This window comes from Megalobrama amblycephala, linkage group LG11 (genome assembly GCF_018812025.1).
Source record: "Megalobrama amblycephala isolate DHTTF-2021 linkage group LG11, ASM1881202v1, whole genome shotgun sequence".
Taxonomy (NCBI): domain Eukaryota; kingdom Metazoa; phylum Chordata; class Actinopteri; order Cypriniformes; family Xenocyprididae; genus Megalobrama; species Megalobrama amblycephala.
The window spans coordinates 35,519,883-35,545,441 of record NC_063054.1 but is presented as its reverse complement, the minus strand read 5'-3'; the positions used below and the strand labels follow the sequence as shown (position 1 = coordinate 35,545,441).

General features: G+C 34.6%; 1 protein-coding gene across 1 annotated transcript in view; it reads left to right on the top strand.

Moving 5' to 3' along the window:
• dtnba (dystrobrevin, beta a) overlaps positions 1 to 25,559 on the top strand; it is a 38,181-nt gene that overhangs the window by 2,083 nt on the left and 10,539 nt on the right. The window contains 14 exon segments of the mRNA XM_048207732.1: positions 8,654 to 8,696; positions 11,370 to 11,437; positions 11,538 to 11,618; positions 12,754 to 12,967; positions 13,049 to 13,134; positions 14,632 to 14,786; positions 15,750 to 15,855; positions 16,021 to 16,187; positions 17,899 to 18,023; positions 18,835 to 18,906; positions 20,229 to 20,315; positions 20,407 to 20,497; positions 23,469 to 23,542; positions 23,661 to 23,774. Of these exon segments, the coding sequence (XP_048063689.1) occupies positions 11,371 to 11,437; positions 11,538 to 11,618; positions 12,754 to 12,967; positions 13,049 to 13,134; positions 14,632 to 14,786; positions 15,750 to 15,855; positions 16,021 to 16,187; positions 17,899 to 18,023; positions 18,835 to 18,906; positions 20,229 to 20,315; positions 20,407 to 20,497; positions 23,469 to 23,542; positions 23,661 to 23,774 (1,439 nt within the window). The 5' untranslated portion in view covers positions 8,654 to 8,696; position 11,370.

The following is a 25,559-nucleotide window of genomic DNA, read 5'->3' as shown; positions in this document are numbered from 1 at the left end:
CCATTATAGTGGTGTCTTATAATAATAATAATACTATGGTAATTTATGTAATGGGCTGTAACTTTAACTTTGTGCTATAGTGAGATTAATCTAAGCCAGAGCAAGTCATCAAGTCATCACAGGCAGTGTTTTTCTTTGAAGTTGGACACAATTAGAGTTGATACTGATGTGATAACTGTGAAGGCTTATGTGCACAGAGGTTTGGTAGAGTTTGAGAGATTATATTTGTGTGCATGTTCATACCAGACCAGAGAGTCCTCAGGTTGTCGCCAGGGCAAAAATAACCATGAGAGTATCTTCATGCCAGGCTGTACTTTTGTATGTGTGTGCATATAAGTGTGTGTGTGTGAAAGGGGCCCCTGCTGCTTCTTAAAACAAAGTGTTTGAAATCCATTTATTCATGTGACTTGGGTGAAAGCTCTCTCTCACACACACACAGAAAGGTTGACAGAGGTTTGAGATCCGGAATCTTTGGAATGTTTGTCCCCCTCATCGGATGTTCTGCCTACCTGACACGCGCAGACACACTCTCACATACACACACACACACACACACACACACACACATGCATGTCCACATCCACTGTGGCATTCAGACAGACCGACGGCCCCCTCCAGAATTAGGATGTCATAAAATAATCCTGTGAACCAGCAGACCCTAAAAGGTTTGTGTTCATATATTGCTTGTGACATCAGTGTACAGTCCGCAGAATGTCTTGAACCTTTAACACACTTCTGAAACTGAAAGTGCTGGTCATGTTACTAGGTTGAGTTCTGAATTAGTTTAGGTTTAATACAGATGCACCTGTTCATGACCTCGTCAGAAGTCAAGAACGTTGGCCTTTGTTTACACCAGTTTATTTTTTTATGATGATGCTGGCTTATTCACTTGGATAAAATGTATTATAAATTAATTTTTTAGTTCATAATCATTCGGTTGTTAAGTCTGACGTCACACGGCAGCGCTTCCGGGTCCAAACGCTCTATCTCCTACCACAAGAAAAACAACAAATGGTGCTAATATACACACACAATGTGGTGTAATACTACAAAAAAATTATAATTATAACCTTTATCTCCATACCAAAATTCCAGATGCCCAGAGAGTGATTCATCTTTTATAAAACGTTAAAATATTAATGTGTGCATGTAGACTGTTGTGTAGACTGTAAGTATTTAAAATGTTTAACTTTTTAAAATGTTAAATGTTTAATATGAATAAATAGCGCTCATAAAAGGCCGTCAATGGCATTCTCAAGTGAAACAAGTTGAGGCTTGGACCCAGAAACGGCGTTCCTTACGTCACGACTTAACAAGCGGATACGTTTTGTTCTAGGACATTATGTACATTTTTATATATAATATTTAAAGGCACAATATGTAGTTTTTTGCAACTAGAGGTCGCTTATTCAAAACAAAGGAGTAGCTTGATGATGCCGAGATTGAGCGCGGATTAGGGCTGCAACGATTAATCGCGATTAATCGTTTGCAAAATAAAAGTCTGTGTTTACGTAATATATATGTGTGTGTTCTGTGTATAATAATTATGTATATATAAATACACACACATACAGGTATAAAGTTTAGAAATATATGCATGTATTCTAAATATATATATTTATATATTTTATATTACATATAAACATAAATATTTTATATATAAATATAACATTTTTCTTAAATATATACATGAATGTGTTTGTATTTATATATACATAATTATTATACACAGAACACACACATACATATTACATAAACACAGACTTTTATTTTGCAAATGATTAATCGCGATTAATCGTTGCAGCCCTAGCGCAGATTCATGGGAGGTGTCGTCTTCACCTCACAGCCGGTGGAAAAGAATCGGGACGGGACTCGGGCAGACAACATGTTCTTGGATGAGATTATTAATGTTAGTGTAGTATGAACTCTGCTGTGCGAGCAGAAATGAGGCCGCTGGAGCGATTGCTAATGAGAGACTTTTATTATGTCTTCGCTTCTGCTTCTTCCGGTTTATCATATCAGATACATTTGAGTGTGTTGAAAATGATGTTATAACGTTACTCTGTGCATTCGCTCAGCGGCTGCTGTGAGACACTTGTTGCACACTGCAGTAAGACAGACGTCATGGTACAAACATGGTACTCGCGGTAAATCAAGAAAACAAGATTCAAACAGTAAGACTAACTGTGTTGAGCTAGATAACAATGATTAGATTTCTGTCTATAAATGTATCCATACAGTTGTTCCCTTGTCTAATAAAACATATAATATGTTAGTATTAGTTAGTATTCCGTATTAGGCCTTGATCTTGTTTTTGTGGTTTACTTGAATAGGTTTTCATGCTCCATTCTCCATTGTTGCAGCACCTCTCTTTCCAGTCTGTCTCTAACGCTCTGTTTAGTTCCGGTCTCTGTTAAACCCCTCCTTCTGAAAAGCACAATGTGCTCTGATTGGTCGACTGGACCAGTGTGTTGTGATTAGCGTGTTTTGGAAATGTCACTCCTTTAATCATAAGTCTTAATTTCAACACACCACTAACTAACTCAACCAGGCCTTGCCCTCTTTATTCCGTGTATGCCTTGGGCAGGAATTGTTTAAATAAGGGATATTGTGATTTGTTCGTTCCTGGAAGAAATGAAGGTGTTTCAGGGAGTTCAGAAACAGTGTGCGCTGATACAGTGAATAACTCTGTTTAATGTGACTGTGGTCTTTGTAACTAAACAAAGACATTTTTCATGCTCAAACAGCAACATTACACACTAAAGAAAGTTAATAATGTAAAAATGCATAATATTTCTCTAAGATTTTTTTTTTTGCCATTGTAGCATTTTTTCATTACAATTAAGCACATTCCACCCATATTCCCATTTGTTGTAATGATTCCGGATGTTTTCCTTTCTTTATTTTTTCTTGGAATATATAAATGAAATATATTTAATTTGTCTTTTATTGTCATGAGAATTGGTGTGTGTGTGTGTGTGTGTGGAATGGTATATGTGCTTAATTCTCATGAAGTCTAAATCATCCTTAAAAATTTTTTTGAATTTCTATCTTTTGATTTTGAGGTGAAATATGAGGCAGATGTGTTCTTGACAGGTTTCATTAGTTACCTTCTTCTTCTGTGTGTTTAACTTCTGGGCTTTCAGCCTTATTTGTCTCTCTACGAAATGCAAATAGAGCTGATGCCAGTCCTGTGAAACACAAACACACACACATAATCTCTCCTGTACTCCGTCACTTCTTTGCTGAATTGATGTGACGTCTTGACCACAGCGACTGAGTTTGATCTTATTTTTGTGCAAAGACATTGTTCTCCATCAAAGTCTTTCTCTTATTCAGCTCAGAGGAAAGTCTGAAAGGGAGATCAGGGCCGCTGTCCGCGGGAACCGTCGGAAGGCTTTTGTTGATCTTCCCAAAGGAGATATTCAATCATTCGCTCCACGTCAGAGAAACTGATACGGGCTGGCGCTGGAAGAAAAGAACAGCTCCTCCGTCAAATCAAAGGAAATATCTTCAGATGATTAATAAAGACACTTATTAGATCATGCTAAATATACATGCAGCACTTAAGCACGCATAGTGTGTAAACAAGCAGATGGAGCTGTCAGTTGTGGTTGTCAAAGCAAATGTTGCTGTGGTAAATGTTTCCATAACACACAGTCATACACCTCTGTTACTGTAGAGAGTTCAGTACCTCAACCATTCTGTTATAAACTAGCTGATAAATGACATAAAACATTAATTAAATGTAATAGTACAACTTTATTGCATAGTTGCATTTTCACAGTTTAATGACTTGTTTAATTATTACCCCACACACTGGTAGAAACCCCATAGTCTTCAGCAATCAGCCATGACAATGTCCAAGTTTTAGGCTGGTTTACAAAAACGGGCCAGTGCTTACTACATTTGTGCAATCCAATGGTTTGTTGATCATGTATATCTGTTTTTATTGCTATGTTCTGTCATGACCTGAGCTCACATTACTACAGTCTTATTATATAGTCAAATTATACAGTCTTGATCCTTATTATTGCAAATGGTAAACATTTTATTGCATTTTAAAATATAAAATAAATATAACTATAAAACTAATATATATATATACAGTACAGTCCAAAAGTTTGGAACCACTAAGATTTTTAATGTTTTTAAAAGAAGTTTCGTCTGCTCACCAAGGCTACATTTATTTAATTAAAAATACAGTAAAAACAGTAATATTGTGAAATATTATTACAATTTAAAATAACTGTTTTCTATTTGAATATATTTTACAAAGTAATTTATTCCTGTGATGCAAATCTGAATTTTCAGCATCGTTACTCCAGTCTTCAGTGTCACATGATCCTTCAGAAATCATCCTAATATGCTGATCTGCTGCTCAAGAAACATTTAATGTGTACAATTGTACAAAATATTTATTTTATTTTCAGGATTATTTAATGAATAGAAAGTTCAAAAGAACAGTGTTTATCTGAAATCTAATCTTTTGTAACATTATAAATGTCTTTACTGCCACTTTTGATTGATTTAATGCATCCTTGCTGAATAAAAGTATTAATTTCTTTAATTTCTTTTCAAATAAATAAAAATAAACATTCTTACTGACCCCAAACTTTTGAACGGTAGTGTATAATGCTACAGAAGCTTTGTATTTCAGATAAATGCTGTTCTTTTGAACTTTCTATTCATCAAGGAATCCTGAAAAAAAAAAGTACACAACTGTTTTCAACATTGAAAATAATCATAAATGTTTCTTGAGCAGCAGATCAGCATAGTAGAATGATTTCTGAAGGATCATGTGACACTGAAGACTGGAGTAACGATGCTGAAAATTCAGCTTTGTATCACAGGAATAAATTACTTTGTCAAATATATTTAAATAGTACACAGTTATTTTAAATTGTAATAATATTTCACAATATTACTGTTTTTTGCTGTATTTTTAATTAAATAAATGTAGCCTTGGTGAGCAGACGAAACTTCTTTTAAAAACATTAAAAATCTTAGTGGTTCCAAACTTTTGGACTGTACTGTATATATAAACACATTGTAAACAATATGTATTTTAATTATTAAATACTTTTATAAAATTATTTATTTTATTAAGTACACTTTAAATAATTAAGTAATTTATTTTAAATAATTTATTAATTACACTTATAATAATAAATGGATAATAATATAATAATGTATAATTATTACAAATTATATATATTTTTGGACAAAATGCATTTTTAGATAAATTTCGATATATTTTTTATATATTTTTTTAATTAAAAAAAAATTCTGATATTAATAAGGATAAATTTGGCTAAAATGTATCCACCTTATTCCTGCACCCCATGATGCTTTGTGCGAATTATGGGTGTAACTTCCGTTAAGCTGTAAACAGTCAGTGAAAGGCTCGCTCTATGAACGCAATTATACATTTTATTTTAAAACTGGGTAAAATGAGATAACATTATTCTACTCACCCTTCAACCAAAAAACATTAAAAGGACATTTAAAAGTGTAAAAGCATCAAGGTACTTTCAACAGGCCATGATTTTTTCCACGGCAATAACGGACGGGTTAAATTTAAAATCTGTATTATGTAATATACGTTGCCTTCATGAACTTCAACATTGCGTGATACTGTTTCAAAGTGATTTCCATCATTTTTACAGATAATAAATTGTATTTACCTGTGAAAACAAACCTGGAAAGAGACGTGAGGATTTGACGAGAAAAATGAGAGATTCGGCATGCGTTCCAGTGAATTATTAATGGGATACATCATAAATTATATCAGGAGAACAGACCACAAGTGTGCAGTATATGTTGTTCTTTTTCATACTATTACAGTGCACTGCAAAAAATGCTGTTCTTACCAATGGGGTAAGCAAAATAATCTTATTTCAAACCAAGAATAAGCTATATAATCTTGTTTTCAGTTTGGACTAAGATTATTTTGCTTACCCCATTGGCAGATTATTTTGCTTGTTTTAAGGAAAAAAGTACTTAATTTTGATTTATTTTTCCTGAAAACAAGAAAATAATTTGTACTTGTCAAGAAAATGCTTCTTGATTTAAGAACTTTAAGATATTTTGACTAGAAACAAGACAAAAATTCTAAGTAAGAACAGCATTTTTTGCAGTGTGGAATGCAAAGGGACAAAAGAAAATAATCACGAGGATAGAAAGCAGCGACTGAAAAGAGCTCTCGCCATATTCTTGTTATAACATGTTACGTTAAAATACCAAGCGTTACATTATGATGTCTGAAAATAAAAAATTGACAGCTCATTCAGTCAAACTTTAAAACATAACTTTTGAAAATTAAAAATGTTGTCAGTTTGTTGACTGCTTGTATGTTGAGCTCTGGTCTGTAGTCGCTGTTTCATAAATTGCTCACAGCAGTGAACCAATAATATCTGGCAGTATTATTAATATCTGGCTGAAGTATTAATATCTGACAGTATTTAGTCAGTGTGAGTATGGCAGCAACATTCTGTTCTGGTTTAGTCCTCGAGAGGCCGTGGTGTCTGAAATAAATGAGCGGCTGAACTCTGGGTTTGACGGCAGGTATGAATGGAGGTTCGAGAATGAACTGCATCAGCAGAGGCTAAAATCCGCCCACACACACACACACACACACACACACACACACACACACACACACACACACACTCACACACACACTCCTCATATGGCGCCTTTACATAATTGTTTTCCACTTATGGTGTTTGAGTGAAAGGTCATGAGTTTGGGTGGCTGACAGGAATAGTAAACTCACTGCCGCCCATCTGCTTCTCTACTTCCACTTTGAGGGTGGTTGTGGTTGTACAGAGACGGTGTGTTTGAGTTAATTGCGAACTGTAGCAGCAGTTCAATAAGAGCTGAAATAGATCAGCTTTGAGCTGCTGTTGTGTTGACCCTGATACAGAATTAAAAGTCCATTAGATAAACGGAGTGTGCTTTGAATTCAGTGTGTCTTCACCTCAACCCTAAATGTGCAGAACTATATGCTGTTTGTGTGTTCATGCCTTGATGTCAGTTTAGCCTCACCAAGTGGTCAGTCCATCTTGTGTCAGTTCCAACATCTACAACAACCTTGTCATAATTTACATATTCTGCTCTTAGTGAATTAGGTGCTGGAAACATTCCTCAGAGATTTTGGTCCATATTGACATGACGGCATCACGCAGTTGCTCCAGATTTGTCAGATGCACGAATCTCCCATTCCACCATATCCCAAAGGAGCTCTATTGGATTGGGATCTGGTGACTCTGGAGGTCGTTTGAGTATAGTGACCTCACTGTCATGTTCAATCAACTTTCTTCCTCATTCTGATGCTCAGTTTGAACTTCAGCAGATCGTCTTGACCATGGCTGCATCCGAAAACCTAGGTAGCTGTCTTGCTGCCTCGCTGCCTTATAAGAGAATGACTTGTACGACAGCATTTGTGCATGAAGGCATCTCACGAAACTGATTTCGGACAGATTTCTGAGGCAGCGTAACAGTTTAATGATCTACACCAAACTAGCACGAGCTTTGGTGAGAACTAAACAAATATTTAATTACTAAAGTAGTAATTTCTCGATAGAAATTATATCAAAATTGAAATACGTTGGTCAAAATTGTACATTTATTCACAAACTGAGCAGCAAATGCAACTTTCGGATGCCATCTTTTTTTTTTTTTCTAGCTCAACTGTCACAGAATGGATTGTGGGATTTCAAAGGCAGCTAAGGCTACATCTATGCTTCCTTCAAATATCGATCAGATGAAGGTATCTCATGAGACAGGAAGTGAAGCTAACATTGGATTCGGACATGCCTTGATGCCTTCCTACCTTGAAATGTGTCCTCAGAAGGCAGCATTTTCCAGTTTTCGGACGCAGCCAATGTCTACATGCCTAAATGTATTGACTTGAAATATGATCGGCTGATTAGATATTTGCGTTAATGAGCAGATGAACAGGTGTACCTAGTAAAGTGGCTGGTGAGCATTATTGGGCACCGGCCACCCTGCGTTGTATCATCAGCCATTGAAAACCATTTCAGTTGACCCTGACTTTGAAATAAGGACATTGGAATATGGAATCATTTGACTATATGATACACTAAATGAGTACTGAATGAAGTTATGCTGAGCTTATCTGTCATTATAACTCATGTCATATGAAACACTGATTGCTCATGGGAACTTGTGCGGCGCCTCGGTCACAGGAGATGTGATAGACAGATTGACGTGAGTGAACATTAATGTGACATCCAAATAAATTATCACAGACGCAGCAGGACGAATGATCAGTGGTGATTCATCTGTGTGTTGTGTGAGTGTGAGTGTGTGACTGAACTGAAGTGAACACCAGTTGTCTGGGGGGAAGTCATGGCCTAATGGTTAGAGAGACTGATAACCCAAAGGTTGCAGTTTCGAGTCTCATTACCGGCAGGAAATGACTGAGGTGCCTTTGAGCAAGGCATCTAACCCCCAATCACTCCTCGGGTGCCACGGCAAAATGCTCCAATGCTCCGGGCGTGTGTGTTCACTACTCACTACTCCTAATGTGTGTGTACTAACTTGGATGGGTGGACAAAATTGAGTATGGGTTACTTCACATATCACTTTCACACTTCTGATCATCTCACTTTCTTCCTGTTTTCAGGCCTCTTGATGCTCTCACCTGCCTGACCTACAGCCGAGATCAGGTAACTAACAGCAGGTGTTTCCTCTTGTCTTGTTCTTCTGCATTTCATATTCTAATTGCATGTATTTCACACCTACGCTGCAGTTCAAATGTTTGTGGTCTGTGAGATGAGTTTTTGAAATGCATCTCTTCTGCTCACCAAGGCTGCATCATAAATACAGTAAAAAAATATTATTACAATTTAAAGTAACTGTTTTCTATTTGAATATATTTTAAAATGTAATTTATTCCTGTGATCAAAGCTGAATTTTCAGCATCATTACTCCAGTCTTCACATGATCCTTCAGAAATCATTCTAATATGATGATTTGCTGCTCAAGAAACATTTATTATTATCAGTGTTGAAGACAGTTGTGCTGCTTCATATTTTAAAAATTGTTTGTAACAGTCTCTTCAATTGAATGCATCCTTGCTGAATAAAAGTATGAATTTCTTAATTTTTTTTATTGCTGACCCCAAACTTTGAGTATGAAATATAACAGTCTTTCATTAAAGGTCGCTGTTATTAAAACACTAAACCGTAAAAGGAAGTTTCAGTCCCACCGCTGAAGTCAGTGTGTTTGTGTGTTAATGATTTTTAGCGTGTCTGTGTGATGAGTGTTAATGTGAGTTCAGGACTCTGGAATGTTTTAGCAGTGAGGTGCTACACGTCTGGGCCGACTGTTTGAGAAATAATTCCCACTCAAGTGTGTGTGTGTTCATGCAGAAACACCTAAAATAGTTCAAATAAAGGGATTTTAAGGCAATAAAGACACAAAACGACAATGTCATTCGATTGAAGAAGAATTCTTCAATGAATAAAAGAATGAGTTCTTACGGTGTTTGGATCATGACAGTTATAGCTGAGTTTTGTTTTACTTAGCTGTTGTCAGTTTTTGTGCCTCTGTGTCCCAAGGGATTATGGGTAAGTCTCACCGGAGACCCTCAAATCCCCACAGGAATGTGTGTGTACACATGCTTCAGTGCTTTGCAGTAAGAGAGATTTGGTTCTGTTCTTTATTAAGATGCAACTGTTTGGGAAATTCAGTCAGTTGTCAATGAATGTCTCAATAAAGTCATTGTTGAGGGGTTTTTAGCACATTGCAATGTAGTTGCTAGGGTGTTTTGGGGTACTTATATAGTTTAAGTATAGTATACTATATATAGTGTATGGGTCATTGATGAATAAGGTTATTAAAAGTGTAAAAAAAAAAAAACTAACGGAGATATAATTAATTTTGAAGTTTTATTAAGTGTTAACAATAAGATTATGTGGTTTTTATAATCAATTAACATTGTTTTTGTCATTTTTTACAAGATGGACAAAATTTGTCACCAAAAAAGTCATTTGGTTTAACCAAAATTTTGGTTATACCGAATGACGATATTTTCAAACAATGCTAACAGGCTGATATCTAGCTAGCTAACAAAAGGACAATCAAACATTTTATATTTAGTACATGTTTTTAAAAAATATTCCAAGTTTTAACTATTAATATTATTATTTTTTCCCATGTTTTATAGCGGTTGTACCGAATGACCTGACGTTTCGGGACATGCGTATGAGCAAGTGAAATTAATTTTTCAAATAGTTAAGAGAGCGTTAGTTACTTTGTTTCACAACCATGTGGTCCTTTGCAGGTGTCTGAATGATGTCACATCCTGTCACATGATATTGAACGCATGACTTGATCCAAAATGGTCCCTTTATATTGGTTACTCCGAATGACATCTTTCAGACATTCTTTCTCATAACAAAACAATGACTTGTAAACATAATTTTAATACTAATTGTATGTTAATATGATGTTATAAAATCATGCCAGAATAAAACGCATACATTTATTACATTTTAAGATATTTTAATCACGAATGAATTGGCTGTATTGGCCTTTGAACGGTTAAACCGAAGGACCTTTTGGCACTTCAAAATGTTTAAAATACCTTTTATAATTAGCAAAATATAATTAAAACCTTTGGATTCAATAAAAGTGATCTAGTTGTACTACCTTACATACTTTGGATGTCTTATCTTTGTTTTTTTATTATTATTAAGGCCTTTGGACAAAAAAATGACCCGTCATTTTGACCTGTGTATATATAGTAATATAATCAATAAACTATTAACCTATCAATGTGTACTTCATAGGTGTGTAGGATGAAGGCATTTTTGTCAAAACCCAATGCAATAAACATCAGGCATTTGATGAAGGTCATGGAATCGGAAAATTTCTACATGCATTTCAATAACTTTTATATTTGTTTTGTTCACAATGTGAGCCACGTGCTCACAAATCCTCATTATAACCAGCAAAGTGTAAATACAATGTAAATAAGAGATTTATTAACTTAATTTTTGCTTAGAACAATTTTTGCTTTGTGCCGAAATTGGTACTGAGAAGAGAACTGCAAAATTTTACTGGTATTGGTACTGACTACTGAAATTTTGGTACCATGATAACCCTAGTTACACATTATGCAAAAAAATTGTCTTTATTTATTTATTTTAGTTGCAAAACATAAAAAATTCTATCATCAATACATGTTGTTTCCATCATGCATGATTATAAAATCCACATAATTACAAATTCACTTGAAGTTTAATCAGGGCCGCAATGTGACACAATATTTTAATGTGTGTGAAATAATCGAATAATCATCCATCTATATTTCATTTCTCTGTGTGTGTCTCTAGGATGATAGAGGAGGCGGGACGGAAGGGGAATGTCATGGCCGATAGGAAGCAGATCTTCACGGACATGAGTGAGTTCTGCCCACCATGTGACCTTTGACCCTACTGCAAGTGTTTGTAGACTTGTGCATTTGAATATGAAATGACTGATGTGTGACTTTGATTCTTCAGAGACGCAGAATTATGACACCATCCAGCTGTCCACGTACCGCACCGCCTGCAAGCTCAGATTCATTCAGAAGAAATGCAACTGTGAGTATTTCACTTTAAAGCACAACTGACTAATAATGCAGAAGATGCATTTTCATTGTCAGCAAGTTCAAAAATAAGCTCAGCATGAACGGAAACTACTTGAAAATGCCACAAACTCAACTGACTGGCTTCTCTCCTGTATGATTTTTCTTCAGAACTTACTGTAGATGAATTATGAGCTTCTACAGCTATTGACCTCCTAACTGAACACTTTTCCACAAACTGGTCATAGAAATAAAAATAAATAACACAGTTTTCTTTTAGTCATATTAAATGCAAACAATAAGTGCAACCATAATCAAAGTACTCACTCAATATTCAAAGTGCAAATTTAATAAAGACCAAATTTTTCTATAAGCATGATGCAGAGCTGAGAGATGCTTACAACTACACAGCCCAGCCTAAGATAGCTTTCATATTGGGAGATATTTGCATGCATCAGGGAGCCGCTTTTAATATGAAATCGCATTTAAATACGCGCTCGCGTTTTACTTTCGCTTTCAGGATCGGTCGTACTCTGTGAATAGGGAGTGGCGGTGCTGAGCACGAATTCTACAAGATCAGACATTTGTCAGGCGCTTAAGCTCTGTTGTGCAACGAATCCTCCGCTATGGTCTTGTCAGTCATGTCGTCACTTACTCTTGTCACATGAAAATGTGTCACTGTTTCCACAGAAACATGAAGCAACAAAACTGTTTTCAACACTGATGATAATAATAAAAAATGCCTCCTGAGAAGCAAATCAGCATATTAGAATGATTTCTGAATGATCATGTGACATTGAAGACTGGAGTAATGATGCTGAAAATTCAGCTTTGATCACAGGAATAAATTACATTTTTAAATATATTCAAATAGAAAACATTTACTGTAAATAGCAATAATATTTCACAATATTACTGTTTTTTTACTGAATTTTTGAGCAAATAAATACAGCTTTCTTTCAAAAACATTAAAAATCCCAAACCTTTGAACAGTATTATATGTTAAAAATGATATAGGATCACAATTTAAAGTTTAAAAGTGAGTTTTTAATGCCACTTGTTTATTTGTATTATATGTAGAGTAATCTGGACTGACATAGTAAGGCTTTTCCTGACATAATTCCCTATATTTGATGTATTTTCTCTCTCAGTGCATCTGGTGGACGTGTGGAACATGATCGAGGCGTTCCGTGATAACGGTCTGAACACGCTGGACGTCTGTACCGAGATCAGCGTGGCTCGGCTGGAGACCATCCTCACCTGCATCTACCAGCAGCTAAACAAACGACTGCCCACCACACACCAGATCAACGTCCAGCACAACACCAGCCTGCTGCTCAACTTCATGGTGGCGGCACACGACAGGTGTGTGTGTGTGTGTGTGTGTATGCTGGTTTTGTATTGTGTTTGTGGAAGTTTATTTGACAATGTGACTGTGTTTTGCAGTGATGCTCAGGGAAGGCTAACAGTGTTTTCCGTCAAAGTGATGCTCTCGGTGCTGTGTGGAGGGAAACTGGTTGATAAACTTCGCTGTAAGTTCACGCACCAATAGCTTATGTTCCTCGGATTTTGTGATATCGCATTAAAGAACCCTGGATGGAAAGATGCGAATAATTCTAAAAATTTGCATAAAAATACACAATTGAGGTGGATAATTTTTTATCAGATAAGAAGATGTGCATAAACTACGATGGAAACACATTTACTGAATAAATCCCTCGATGCCCAACAAAAAAACTCACGTGACTTTGCCTCAACAGAGGATGTGATTGGATAACTGGACTAACCAGCAGACCAATTACATCATAGCATCTCAAATGTTAGTTTGATCATTCTGAAATACCTGAGCCAAAGTCTGTCATCAGAATGTTTTTGCGATTGCGTTCCCAAAAACTGAACACAAGATAACATGACAGCATTTATTGCGTTTCGTCTGTGCGCTCTGAGATGCAAGTCATTTATGATGTACAGCAACTTCTATTTTTATTAGATATTTTGCACCATTTTCCTAGGAGGTGACAATTTTGTTTTCTTGAACACATGGGATGGAAACAGTGCTTTATTCGCAAATGTTTTATGCGATATTTTACAGGATTAGTTCACTTCAGAATTAAAATTTTATGATAATTTACATGTCATCCAAGATGTTCATGTCTTTATTTCTTCAGTCAAAAAGAAATTAAGGTTTTTGATGAAAACATTCCAGGATTTTTCTCCATATAGTGGACTTCACTGGGGTTCAACGGGTTGAAGGTCCAAATTACAGTTTCAATGCAGCTTCAAAGAGCTCTACATGATCCCAGACGAGGAATAAGAGTGTTGTCTAATGAAACGATCGGTCATTTTTTTTAAAAAATAAAAATTTATATACTTTTTAACCACAAATGCTCGTCTTGCACTGCTCTGCGATGCTCCACGCATTACGTAATTACGTTGGAAAGGTCACACGTGACGTATGCGGAAATACCGCGGTAGGGCTAAAAACTCCATCTCATTTTCTCATCCAACTTCAAAATTGTCCGACATCATGGTTTTACCTTGATGTCGGACGTTCGCTTTGAAAACACTGGATCTGACCTTTCCAACGTGATTACATAACGCGTGGCGCATCGCAGAGCAGTGCAAGACGAGCATTTGTGGCGAAAAAAAGTATACAATTTTTATTTTTTTTTAGAAAATGACCAATTGTTTCGCTAAACAAGATCCTTATTCCTCGTCTGGGATGGTTTAGAGCCCTTTGAAGCTGCACTGAAACTGTAATTTGGACCTTCAACCCACTGGACTTAATTTCCTTTTGAATGAAGAAAGAAATGCATAAACATCTTAGATGACATGGGGGTGAGTAAATTGTCAGTAAATTTTTACTTCTGAAGTGAACTAATCCTTTAATCTTTCGCACAAGTTAAATTTGCAACTTGGAAACATAGCTGAATGTTAAGAGTGCCATAGCTGTGAGATTTCAGTAGTGCCGCCCACCAGAGGACAGATATACGTTGAAATAACAAGCTTGTTGTGCTTGTGTGTGTTAGATATTTTCTCTCAGATATCTGATTCTCATGGTTCGATGCTGATGCCCAAGTTCGACCACTTCCTGCAGGAGGCGCTCAAGCTTCCCACCGCTGTGTATGAGGGGCCGTCGTTTGGCTACAAGGATCACTTTGCCAGATCCTGTTTTCCTCAACAAGTAACAGTTTTACACATTTCTTCTTTTTGTCTTGTTAGTGTTGTTTGTTAAATGTCAGTATTATTGCTCATAAGTAAGGTTAGTGTACAACTTGTAGTGCATTGTTTGTGCTGCAGACATGAATAATACCTGGTGTGGGGTTCTCAATTAAGGCAAAAATCATAATCAAAATTATTTTGGTCAAAATTGACATCATGATTATTTAATATGATTACCTATTGATGCTGGAAACATCATGGATTTACTGAACTTAAAAATTAGTGTAATGTAAATAAAAAAAACATTATATATACACTACTGTTCAAATGTTTGGGGTCAGTATGGTTTTGTTTTTGAAGAAATTAATACTTTTATTTATTCAGGATGCATTAAAATGATCAAAAGTGACAGTAAAGACTTTTGTAATGATACAAAAGATTTATATTTTTTAACTTTATATTATCAAAGAATCCTGAAAAAATGTATCACGGTTTCCACAAAATTATTAAGCAGCACGACTGTCTTCAATATTGATAATATTAATCAGAAATATTTCTTGAGCATCAAATCATCATATTAGAATGATTTCTGAAGGATCATGTGACACTGAAGACTGGAGTAATGATGCTGAAAATATATCATATTCACAGGAATAAATTACATTTTAAAATATATTCAAATAGAAAACAGCTATTTTAAATTGTAACAATATTTCACAGTATTACTGTTTTTTCTGTATTTTCGATCAAATAATTGTAGAATAGATATAATAAAAATAGAATAAGTGATTAAAAATATATATATATAAAAAATACACAATATACAAAATAAACAATGGACAATATATGTATGTACAGATAAGTTATATACAGTGCAAGGGAATGTGAATAAGAGTTATGTTGAGCTAAATAAATATGAGTATAAATAGTGTTTTGTATTGCGTATTTTATTTATTTACTGTGTGTGTGTGTGTGTGTGTAACAGAAGAAGGTGATGCTGAACATGTTTCTGGATACTCTGATGTCAGATCCTCTTCCTCAGTGTCTCTTTTGGCTTCCTCTGTTGCATCGGCTGGCAAATGTGGAGAACGGTAACACGCGCTCAAAATATTATATGCTAATTTATTCATATTACTCAGACTTATTTATACTACAGTGACAAAGCTAGAATTTTTCCTTATCCCTAACGTCATGAACATTTATTTTGTAGTTTAATATTCATATATTCCAGCACATTGAATCTCTCCCTTTCTCAGTCTATCATCCAGTGGCATGTTCTTTCTGTCGGTCGGAAGGCATGATGGGATTCCGTTATCGCTGTCAACAGTGTTTCAACTATCAACTTTGTCAGAACTGTTTTTGGCGAGGTCATGCGAGCGGAAACCACAACAGCCAGCATGAGATGAAGGAGCATTCGTCCTGGGTGAGGATCAGCTGCAACGGTCATGGCTTGTTCCTTAATTTTTTAAAGGTGCCCTAGAACCAGTTTTTACAAGATGTAATATAAGTCTAATGTGTCCCTTGAATGTGTCTGTGAAGTTTCAGCACAAAATACCCCATAGATTTTTTTTTTTAATTAATTTTTTAATTGCCTATTTTGGGGCATCATTAACTATGCACCGATTCAGGCTGCGTCCCCTTTAAATCTCGCGCTCACTGCCCCTGAGCTCTCGACTATAATACAGTGCATAAACAAAGTTCACACAGCTAATATAACCCTCAAATGGATCTTTACAAGATGTTCGTCATGCATACTTCATGCATGCGTCAATCATGTGAGTATAGCATTTATTTGGATGTTTACATTTGATTCTGAATGAGTTTGAGGCTATATGCTCCATGGCTAACGGGCTAATGCTGCACTGTTGGAGAGATTTATAAAGAATGAAGTGTTTAAAAAAGAAAATTGTGACGGCTCTTGTCTCCGTGAATACAGTAAGAAACGATGGTAACTTTAACCACATTTAACAGTACATTAGCAACATGCTAACGAAACATTGAGAAAGACAATTTACAAATATCACTAAAAATATCATGTAATCATGGATCATGTCAGTTATTATTGATCCATCTGCCATTTTTCGCTATTGTTCTTACTTGCTTACCTAGTCTGATGATTCAGCTGTGCACAGATCCAGACGTTAATACTGGCTGCCCTTGTCTAATGCCTTGAACATGAGCTGGCATATGCAAATATTGGGGACGTACATATTAATGACCCCGACTGTTACGTAACAGTCGGTGTTATGTTGAGATTCGCCTGTTCTTCGGAGGTCTTTTAAACAAATGAGATTTACATAAGAAGGAGGAAACAATGGAGTTTGAGACTCACTGTATGTCATTTCCATGTACTGAACTCTTGTTATTCAACTATGCCAAGGTAAATTACATTTTTGATTCTAGGGCACCTTTAATAATTTTTTGTATTTTTACATTAATAATGTTACTCAGGGTAACTCAAGATCATAATTTAGTTTGTCCCTTTCCATGAGGAACCTGACAATATCAAGGAATCCTCTCCTCAGGCTGTTAAAGTCATTAACATTAATAAAAAAATCTTAAAAGTGATACATTTCTATAGCAAATATATATTTCTGCACTACCATTCAAAATTTTGGGGGCGGTAAGGTTTTTAAAAATCTTTTAAACAACGTCTCTTCTGTTCACCAAGGCTGCATTTATTTGATCAAAAATACAGTAAAAACAGTAATATTATGAAATATTATTTCATAATTTGAGTTTTCTATTTGAATATATTTTAAAATATACATATATAATATATGAAATATTTTATAACATTGTAAATGTCTTTACTGTCACTTTTGATCAATTTAATGTATCATTTCTTTATTTTTTAATCTAACCCCAAACATTTGAACGGTAGTGTATATGTAAATTACATATGTTACTTAATTAAATTATGACTGTTTTGATGTTTTAATGACTTTTTCTAGGCTTCCCACAGACATGGAAATTTCTGTATTAAAAGTACAGTTTTTATATGCCATTATATGATTCTGTTATTTCATCAAAAACAGTCAGAATACACAGTGGATGGATACAAGTGGAAATTCTTTACATCATCTGGAGAGTTTCAGTTTTGGTCTCTTATTATTTGTGTGTGTTTGCTCCAGAAATCTCCAGCTAAGAAGTTGGGCCGTGCCATCAGTAAATCTTTGGGCTGTGTGCCAAGTAGAGAGCCGTCCCACCCCGTCTACCCAGAATACCCAGAGAAACCCCTCAACCTGTCCAATATAGTGTAAGACAGCCACACACACACACACACACACACACACACACACACACAATCCTCTGTCTGTGGCCATTTTGAAAGTGTTGGGAATGTTTCTATTGGTTCCTGACATCACATGATCACATTTTCTCTGTGGACACACTGATGAGGGTCAGACACGATCCCTCGACAGAGCATAGAGAGAGACAGAGAAGGAGTTTGCTTTTATTATCTGCTTACAGGCATGAGGTCAGTTATAATTTTGTCTTCATTCAGGTGTCTGTTCGTCTCAATCTGCCTGTTTTTTCCCAGGATCCCGCTCTGTTTCTCTCTCTGTTCTGTCTGTGTTGTTTCAGGCTCTTTTTTTTGCATGACTAACCAGTGTGTGTGTGTGTGTGTCTTTGGGTCAGTTGAACAGTGTAATGTTTGATTTATTCTGAATGCATGTGTGTTTGAGAGAGAGAAAGGGTGTGTATATACTGTTTTCAAGTTGACAGATGTCATGATGTCCCTGAACCTTTGTCAACATCAGTAAGATTTTAGGGTAAAATGTGCTTGGAAAGTGACTGTAGGTGATTTCATTCATCTAATTTTTATCACCTTTTAGATGTTTTGTAGTTCACTACAGTGTGACAAATTAGTTTTAAAAGTACAAATACTCCCTGTCTCTCAATGAATGTAAAACTATGAAAACTGCAAGAATGAAGTTGTCTAAAATCTAATATTATTATAAAATAGAAAAATATATTATTAATATCTAAATGAAATGCATATCTAGATATACATTACAAATTTTATTATGTATAGATACCCATATTTATGTGTATTTTTTCTCAAGTCCTGCCCGTCCAATAGGAAACATGAATGAACCAGTTCTGCCCTCTTCTGCAGGCCCCACCCCCTCTAAAAGGTAGGCGCACCTGCTCTTCACCTTTGACCTTTGGGATGATACTGGAAAGAGTCTGTTTTATATGTGAGAGATTTTATTTAATCCATCTGTTAATTTCTACTACATGCAGATTTCAAAAGGAATATTTATCCATCTTTCATACATTCATGTTGTGATGCCTGTAATCACTTGTAAAATACCAACTACTTATTTTAGATTTTGGTGTATTTTAATTTTCTTTTTTAACAAATAAATCTAATTTTATGGAAGAGGATTAGGGCCAAGCAATAATAAAAAAAATAAAACCATCTTGAGATTAAAGTTGTTAAATTTCGAGAAAAAACTCGAGATAAAATGTTGAGAATAAACTCGTTAAATTACGAGAAAAAACTCGTTAAATTTCGAGAAAAAAGTCTAGATAAAATGTTGAGAATAAACTCATTAAATTATGAGAAAAGTCATTAAATTACGAGAATAAATTCGTTAAATTACGAATTTGTTCTCATAATTTAACAACTTTTTTTCTCGTAATTTAATGACTTTATTCTCATAATTTAATGAGTTTATTCTCAACATTTTATCTCGACTTTTTTCTTGAAATTTAATGACATTTTTCTCATAATTTAACGAATTTGTTCTCGTAATTTAACAAGTTTTTTCTCGTAATTTAATGAGTTTATTCTCAACATTTTATTTTGACTTTTTTCTCGAAATTTAACAACTTTAATCTCGAGATTGTTTTATTTTTTTTATTATTGCTTGGCCCTAATCCTCTTCCGTATAATTTAGATTAACAATATCAGCAGCATGAAAATAATAATTGACTTTATCAATTTTCAGTTGTCTTTCATCGGAAGTTTAATATTAGTACTTCCAGGGTCCAAAACTAACTGCAAAATGCTTGTGACTTGAAAAAATTTACTAGCCATTAATCTTTGTTTTACCAGCTATGAAACTGTATTTGATTTTCATTAAAAACAGGCAGTTACTGCTACTACTACTTAAGGATGAATGATTTGGGAAAACAAATCTTTTTTTAAAAATTACACTTGCAATTTAAAATGCATTTTATCTCCAGGTTTTTTGTTTTGCAAAGCATCATGATTTGATACAGGTTTGGTTATACTTGTGAGGGCCAAATGTCCTCACTCAGTATTATGACAACCGACTAGTGAGGACATTTCATTGGTCCACACTTGTTTATAAATCGGCCAAAACATGTTTTTATTTAAGTCTAGTGTTTAGCCATAAAATCAATGGAAGTCTATACAATGCCCTCACTAATACAGTGAAACAAACGTGTGTGTGTGTGTGTGTGTGTGTGTGTGTGTGTGTGTGTGTAGACTGCCGACTCTAGCCGCAGCTCAGCGTATGAACGAGGAACATGCACTGATCGCAGCATATGTGAACAAACTCCAGAGCAGCCCACGGTGAGTGTGTTGAGTGTGTGTGTGTATCATCTGAGGTTATTTAAGGTCTTGTAAATGTAATAATATTTTCTCTGTCTGTGTGTGTGTGTAGTGCATTAGACAGTCCTAGCCGAACGGATGAAGAGCACAAACTCATCGCTCGTTACGCATCTCGTCTGGCCACGGACCCTGGACACACAGCAGTGAGTTACACACACATTTACTCTCTTTTCAAATTATGCTCACTACAGACATACTTAATACCATAAATTAATATTTTGCAACATCAGCGCTGTGGTTGAGCTGAATCAACACTGAACCGACTCGAGCTGAATAATGACACTGTTTTTTTATGGCGTTATTTTACTGTCAATTGTCGAGAGCACATTATTGTGACGCGAGAGCATATCAATGTAATGCGCGAGCGCAAATCTGTCCGCTCGCGCGCGGATTTCCTCTGCTCTCGCGCAAATCTGTCCGCTCGCGCGCGGATTTCCTTTGCTCTCGCGCAAATCTGGACGCGCGCGCTCAAATATACAGTGCTCTCTTATGAACTGCCTCTCCTCTCGCTCAGATATTGCGTGTGCACGCTCAAACTGTTTCCTGCGTGCTCAAACGTGTCCTGCGCGCTCAAATTGCACATGTGCGCTCACGAATCTCTACGTGCTCTTGCAGAAATTAATTTGCTTTTGGATTAAATGCTGTCAAAAGTTATAAACCAATCAGAAGAGACGACTGATCCATGAAAATGCTACGTGGAATCTTATTGGCTGAGAGTGAACTGCGCCTGGAATTCTTTCGACAAAAATATATATTTTATTTCTTTACAATTTAATAATATTTATCAAATGTAACCTAGTCTAACTGCATCACATTACAGGTCAAACCCCTATTTATCTAAATAAACAAACAAACAAAAAATGTTTCTTAAAGTTATTGTGGTCATACGTTTTGTGTTGAATTTTTTAAAAAAAAAAATAGGTAACATTTTACAATAAGGTTTTTATTTGTTAACATTAGTTAATGTATTATCTAACATGAACTAACAATGTGCAATACATTACTGTAATTATTAATCTTTGTTAACGTTAAAAATACAGCTGTTTGTTGGTTGTTTACTTCACAGTGCATTTAATAACGTATTAGTAAATGTTGAAATTAACATTAACAAATATTAATAAATGCTGAAGAAGAGCAATTCATTATTAGTTAATGTTAACTAATGCAGTTAAATAATGTTAACGCAACCTTATTGTAAAGTATTACCAACAAACATCTTCTGATTTAAGACCGAACAAGATCAGGGTCAAATCGTCATTCCCTTAATACTTAATGTGGAGATCACATATACCACCATAGTCAATTTCTTTTGAGGTCTGGAATTAATGATTCTGATACATCAAATACATTCTGATACATCAAATACATTTTAACAGTCACTGGTCACCACCTACTGGCAGAACAGTGTAACAACATTAGTTTCAACATTCATTTAGCTACTTATTTTAATTGCTGAAATCAGTGTATATTCAGACTATAAATTGTTATTGCAATACTTGCATTATTATTTAATGTTTGCAACACAGATGTAGCAATAGTATGTTGTTGAAAACACTTTGTGAAGCTGTTTAAAACATATAGCTTACATGACCACTGCTTTCAGCAGCAATGCAAAAGCAGGTTTAAATATTCTGGTATGATTGTAATTTCAAAAGGTTTAATAGACATAACCGAATCGTTGTCATTTAGGAATAAGATCGCGTTCTTTTGCTTAATCGTGCATACACAAGAGCTTAGGTATTTTTGTATGTCATGTTTTATACCAGACCTCAAAAGAAATATACCACTATGGTGGTATGTGATCTCCACATTAAGTATTAAGGGAATGACGATTTGACCCTGATCTTGTTCGGTCTTAAATCAGAAGATGTTTGTTGGTAATACTTTACAATAAGGTTGCGTTATCATTATTTAACTGCATTAGTTAACATTAACTAATAATGAATTGCTCTTCTTCAGCATTTATTAATATTTGTTAATGTTAATTTCAACATTTACTAATACGTTATTAAAATCAAATGTTGTATTTGTTAACATTATTAAATGCACTGTGAAGTAAACAACCAACAAACAGCTGTATTTTTAACGTTAACAAAGATTAATAATTACAGTAATGTATTGCACATTGTTAGTTCATGTTAGATAATACATTAACTAATGTTAACAAATAAAAACCTTATTGTAAAATGTTACCTATTTTTTTTTTTTTTAATTTCAACACAAAACGTATGACCACAATAACTTTAAGAAACATTTTTTGTTTGTTTGTTTAGATAAATAGGGGTTTGACCTGTAATGTGATGCAGTTAGACTAGGTTACATTTGATAAATATTATTAAATTGTAAAGAAATCAAATATATATTTTTGTCGAAAGAATTCCAGGCGCAGTTCACTCTCAGCCAATAAGATTCCATGTAGCGTTTTCATGGATCAGTCGTCTCTTCTGATTGGTTTATAACTTTTGACAGCATTTAATCCAAAAGCAAATTAATTTCTGCAAGAGCACGGAGAGATTCGTGAGCGCACATGTGCAGTTTGAACGCGCAGGACACGTTTGAGCACGCAGGAAACAGTTTGAGCGTGCACACGCAATATCTGAGCGAGAGGAGAGGCAGTTCATAAGAGAGCACTGTATATTTGAGCGCGCGCGTCCAGATTTGCGCGAGAGCAAAGGAAATCCGCGCGCGAGCGGACAGATTTGCGCGAGAGCAGAGGAAATCCGCGCGCGAGCGGACAGATTTGCGCTCGCGCATTACATTGATATGCTCTCGCGTCACAATAATGTGCTCTCGACAATTGACAGTAAAATAACGCCATATTTTTTCAGTAGAGCTGCTTATAGCTGAATTGAACTTGTTTCATAATGAATTTCAAACTGAAAACAAGATTATTTTGCTTGTTTTAAGGAAAAACTTAATTTTGAAAAAAAAATTCTGAAAACAAGGCAATAATTTTTACTTGTCTAGAAAATGCTTCTTGATTAAATAATTTTTAGATATTTGGACTAGAAACAAGACAAAAACTCTAAGTAAGAAAAGCATTTTTTGCAGTGAGCAGGTGCTCACAGTAAAACAGTCATATATCTTTATTCCTGCTGCTCTTGTGAATCACAGAGACCTTCAGACTTCAGCTATGACACCAACAAACAGCAGAGAGAACTCATCATGCAGCTGGAGAACAAGAACAGGTACATACACTCATGACTTCATATGGAAATGTTTTCATAACGGGTTAAGTCCAGTGGTTTTGGATTTCACTCTTGGTAAGTGTGTAAATGATAATACAGTGTGTGTTTGTGATTTCAGGGAGATTTTACAGGAGATCCAGCGTTTGCGAGTGGAGCATGAACAGGCATGTCAGCCGACTCCAGAGAGAGTCCAACAGAACCCGACCCTGCTGGCCGAACTCAGACAGCTAAGGTGACGCAGTCTATGCATACCTTTTATGAGCCATTGCAAGATATTCTTTAATGTTTTTTAAAGATTTTGACTGTGATGATCACTACGGAAGAGGATTAGGGCCAAGCAATAATAAAAAAATAAATTACGGGAACAAACTCGTTAAATTTCGAGAAAAAAGTCAAGATAAAATGTTGAGAATAAAGTCATTAAATTACGAGAACAAATTCGTTAAATTATGAGAAAAATGTCGTTAAATTTCGAGAAAAAAGTCGAGATAAAATGTTGAGGATAAAGTCATTAAATTAACGAATTTGTTCTCGTAATTTAACGAGTTTTTTTCTCGTAATTTAATGACTTTATTCTCAACATTTTATCTCGACTTTTTTCTCGAAATTTAACGAGTTTGTTCCCGTAATTTAACAACTTTTTTCTCGTAATTTAACGACTTTTTTCTCGTAATTTAATGACTTTATTCTCAACATTTTATCTCGACTTTTTTCCTCAAAATTTTACATTTTTCTCATAATTTAACGAATTTGTTCTCGTAATTTAACGACTTTTTTCCGTAATTTAATGACTTTATTCTCAACATTTTATCTCGACTTTTTTCTCGAAATTTAACGAGTTATTAGTAGTAATTTAACGACTTTTTTCTCGTAATTTAACGAGTTTATTCTCAACATTTTATCTCGACTTTTTTCTCGAAATTTAACGAGTTTTTTCTCGTAATTTAACGACTTTTTTCTCATAATTTAATGACTTTATTCTCAACATTTTATCTCAACTTTTTTCTCGAAATTTAACAACTTTTTTCTCGTAATTAGCGACATTTTCCTCATAATTTAACGAATTTGTTCTCGTAATTTAACAACTTTTTTCTCGTAATTTAATGACTTTATTCTCAACATTTTATCTCGACTTTTTTCCTCAAAATTTTACATTTTTCTCATAATTTAACGAATTTGTTCTCGTAATTTAACGACTTTTTTTCCGTAATTTAATGACTTTATTCTCAACATTTTATCTCGACTTTTTTCTCGAAATTTAACGAGTTATTAGTAGTAATTTAACGACTTTTTTCTCGTAATTTAACGAGTTTATTGTCAACATTTTATCTCGACTTTTTTCTCGAAATTTAACGAGTTTTTTCTCGTAATTTAACGACTTTTTTCTCATAATTTAATGACTTTATTCTCAACATTTTATCTCAACTTTTTTCTCGAAATTTAACAACTTTTTTCTCGTAATTAGCGACATTTTCCTCATAATTTAACGAATTTGTTCTCGTAATTTAACAACTTTTTTCTCGTAATTTAATGACTTTATTCTCAACATTTTATCTCGACTTTTTTCCTCAAAATTTTACATTTTTCTCATAATTTAACGAATTTGTTCTCGTAATTTAACGACTTTTTTCCGTAATTTAATGACTTTATTCTCAACATTTTATCTCGACATTTTCTTGAAATTTAACGAGTTTTTTGTCGTAATTTAACGACTTTTTTCTCGTAATTTAACGAGTTTATTCTCAACATTTTATCTCGACTTTTTTCTCGAAATTTAACGAGTTTTTTCTCGTAATTTAACGACTTTTTTCTCATAATTTAATGACTTTATTCTCAACATTTTATCTCGACTTTTTTCTCGAAATTTAACAACTTTTTTCTCGTAATTTAACGACATTTTCCTCATAATTTAACGAATTTGTTCTCGTAATTTAGCGACTTTTTTCTCGTTATTTAATGACTTTATTCTCAACATTTTATCTCGACTTTTTTCTCGAAATTTAACGAGTTTTTCTTC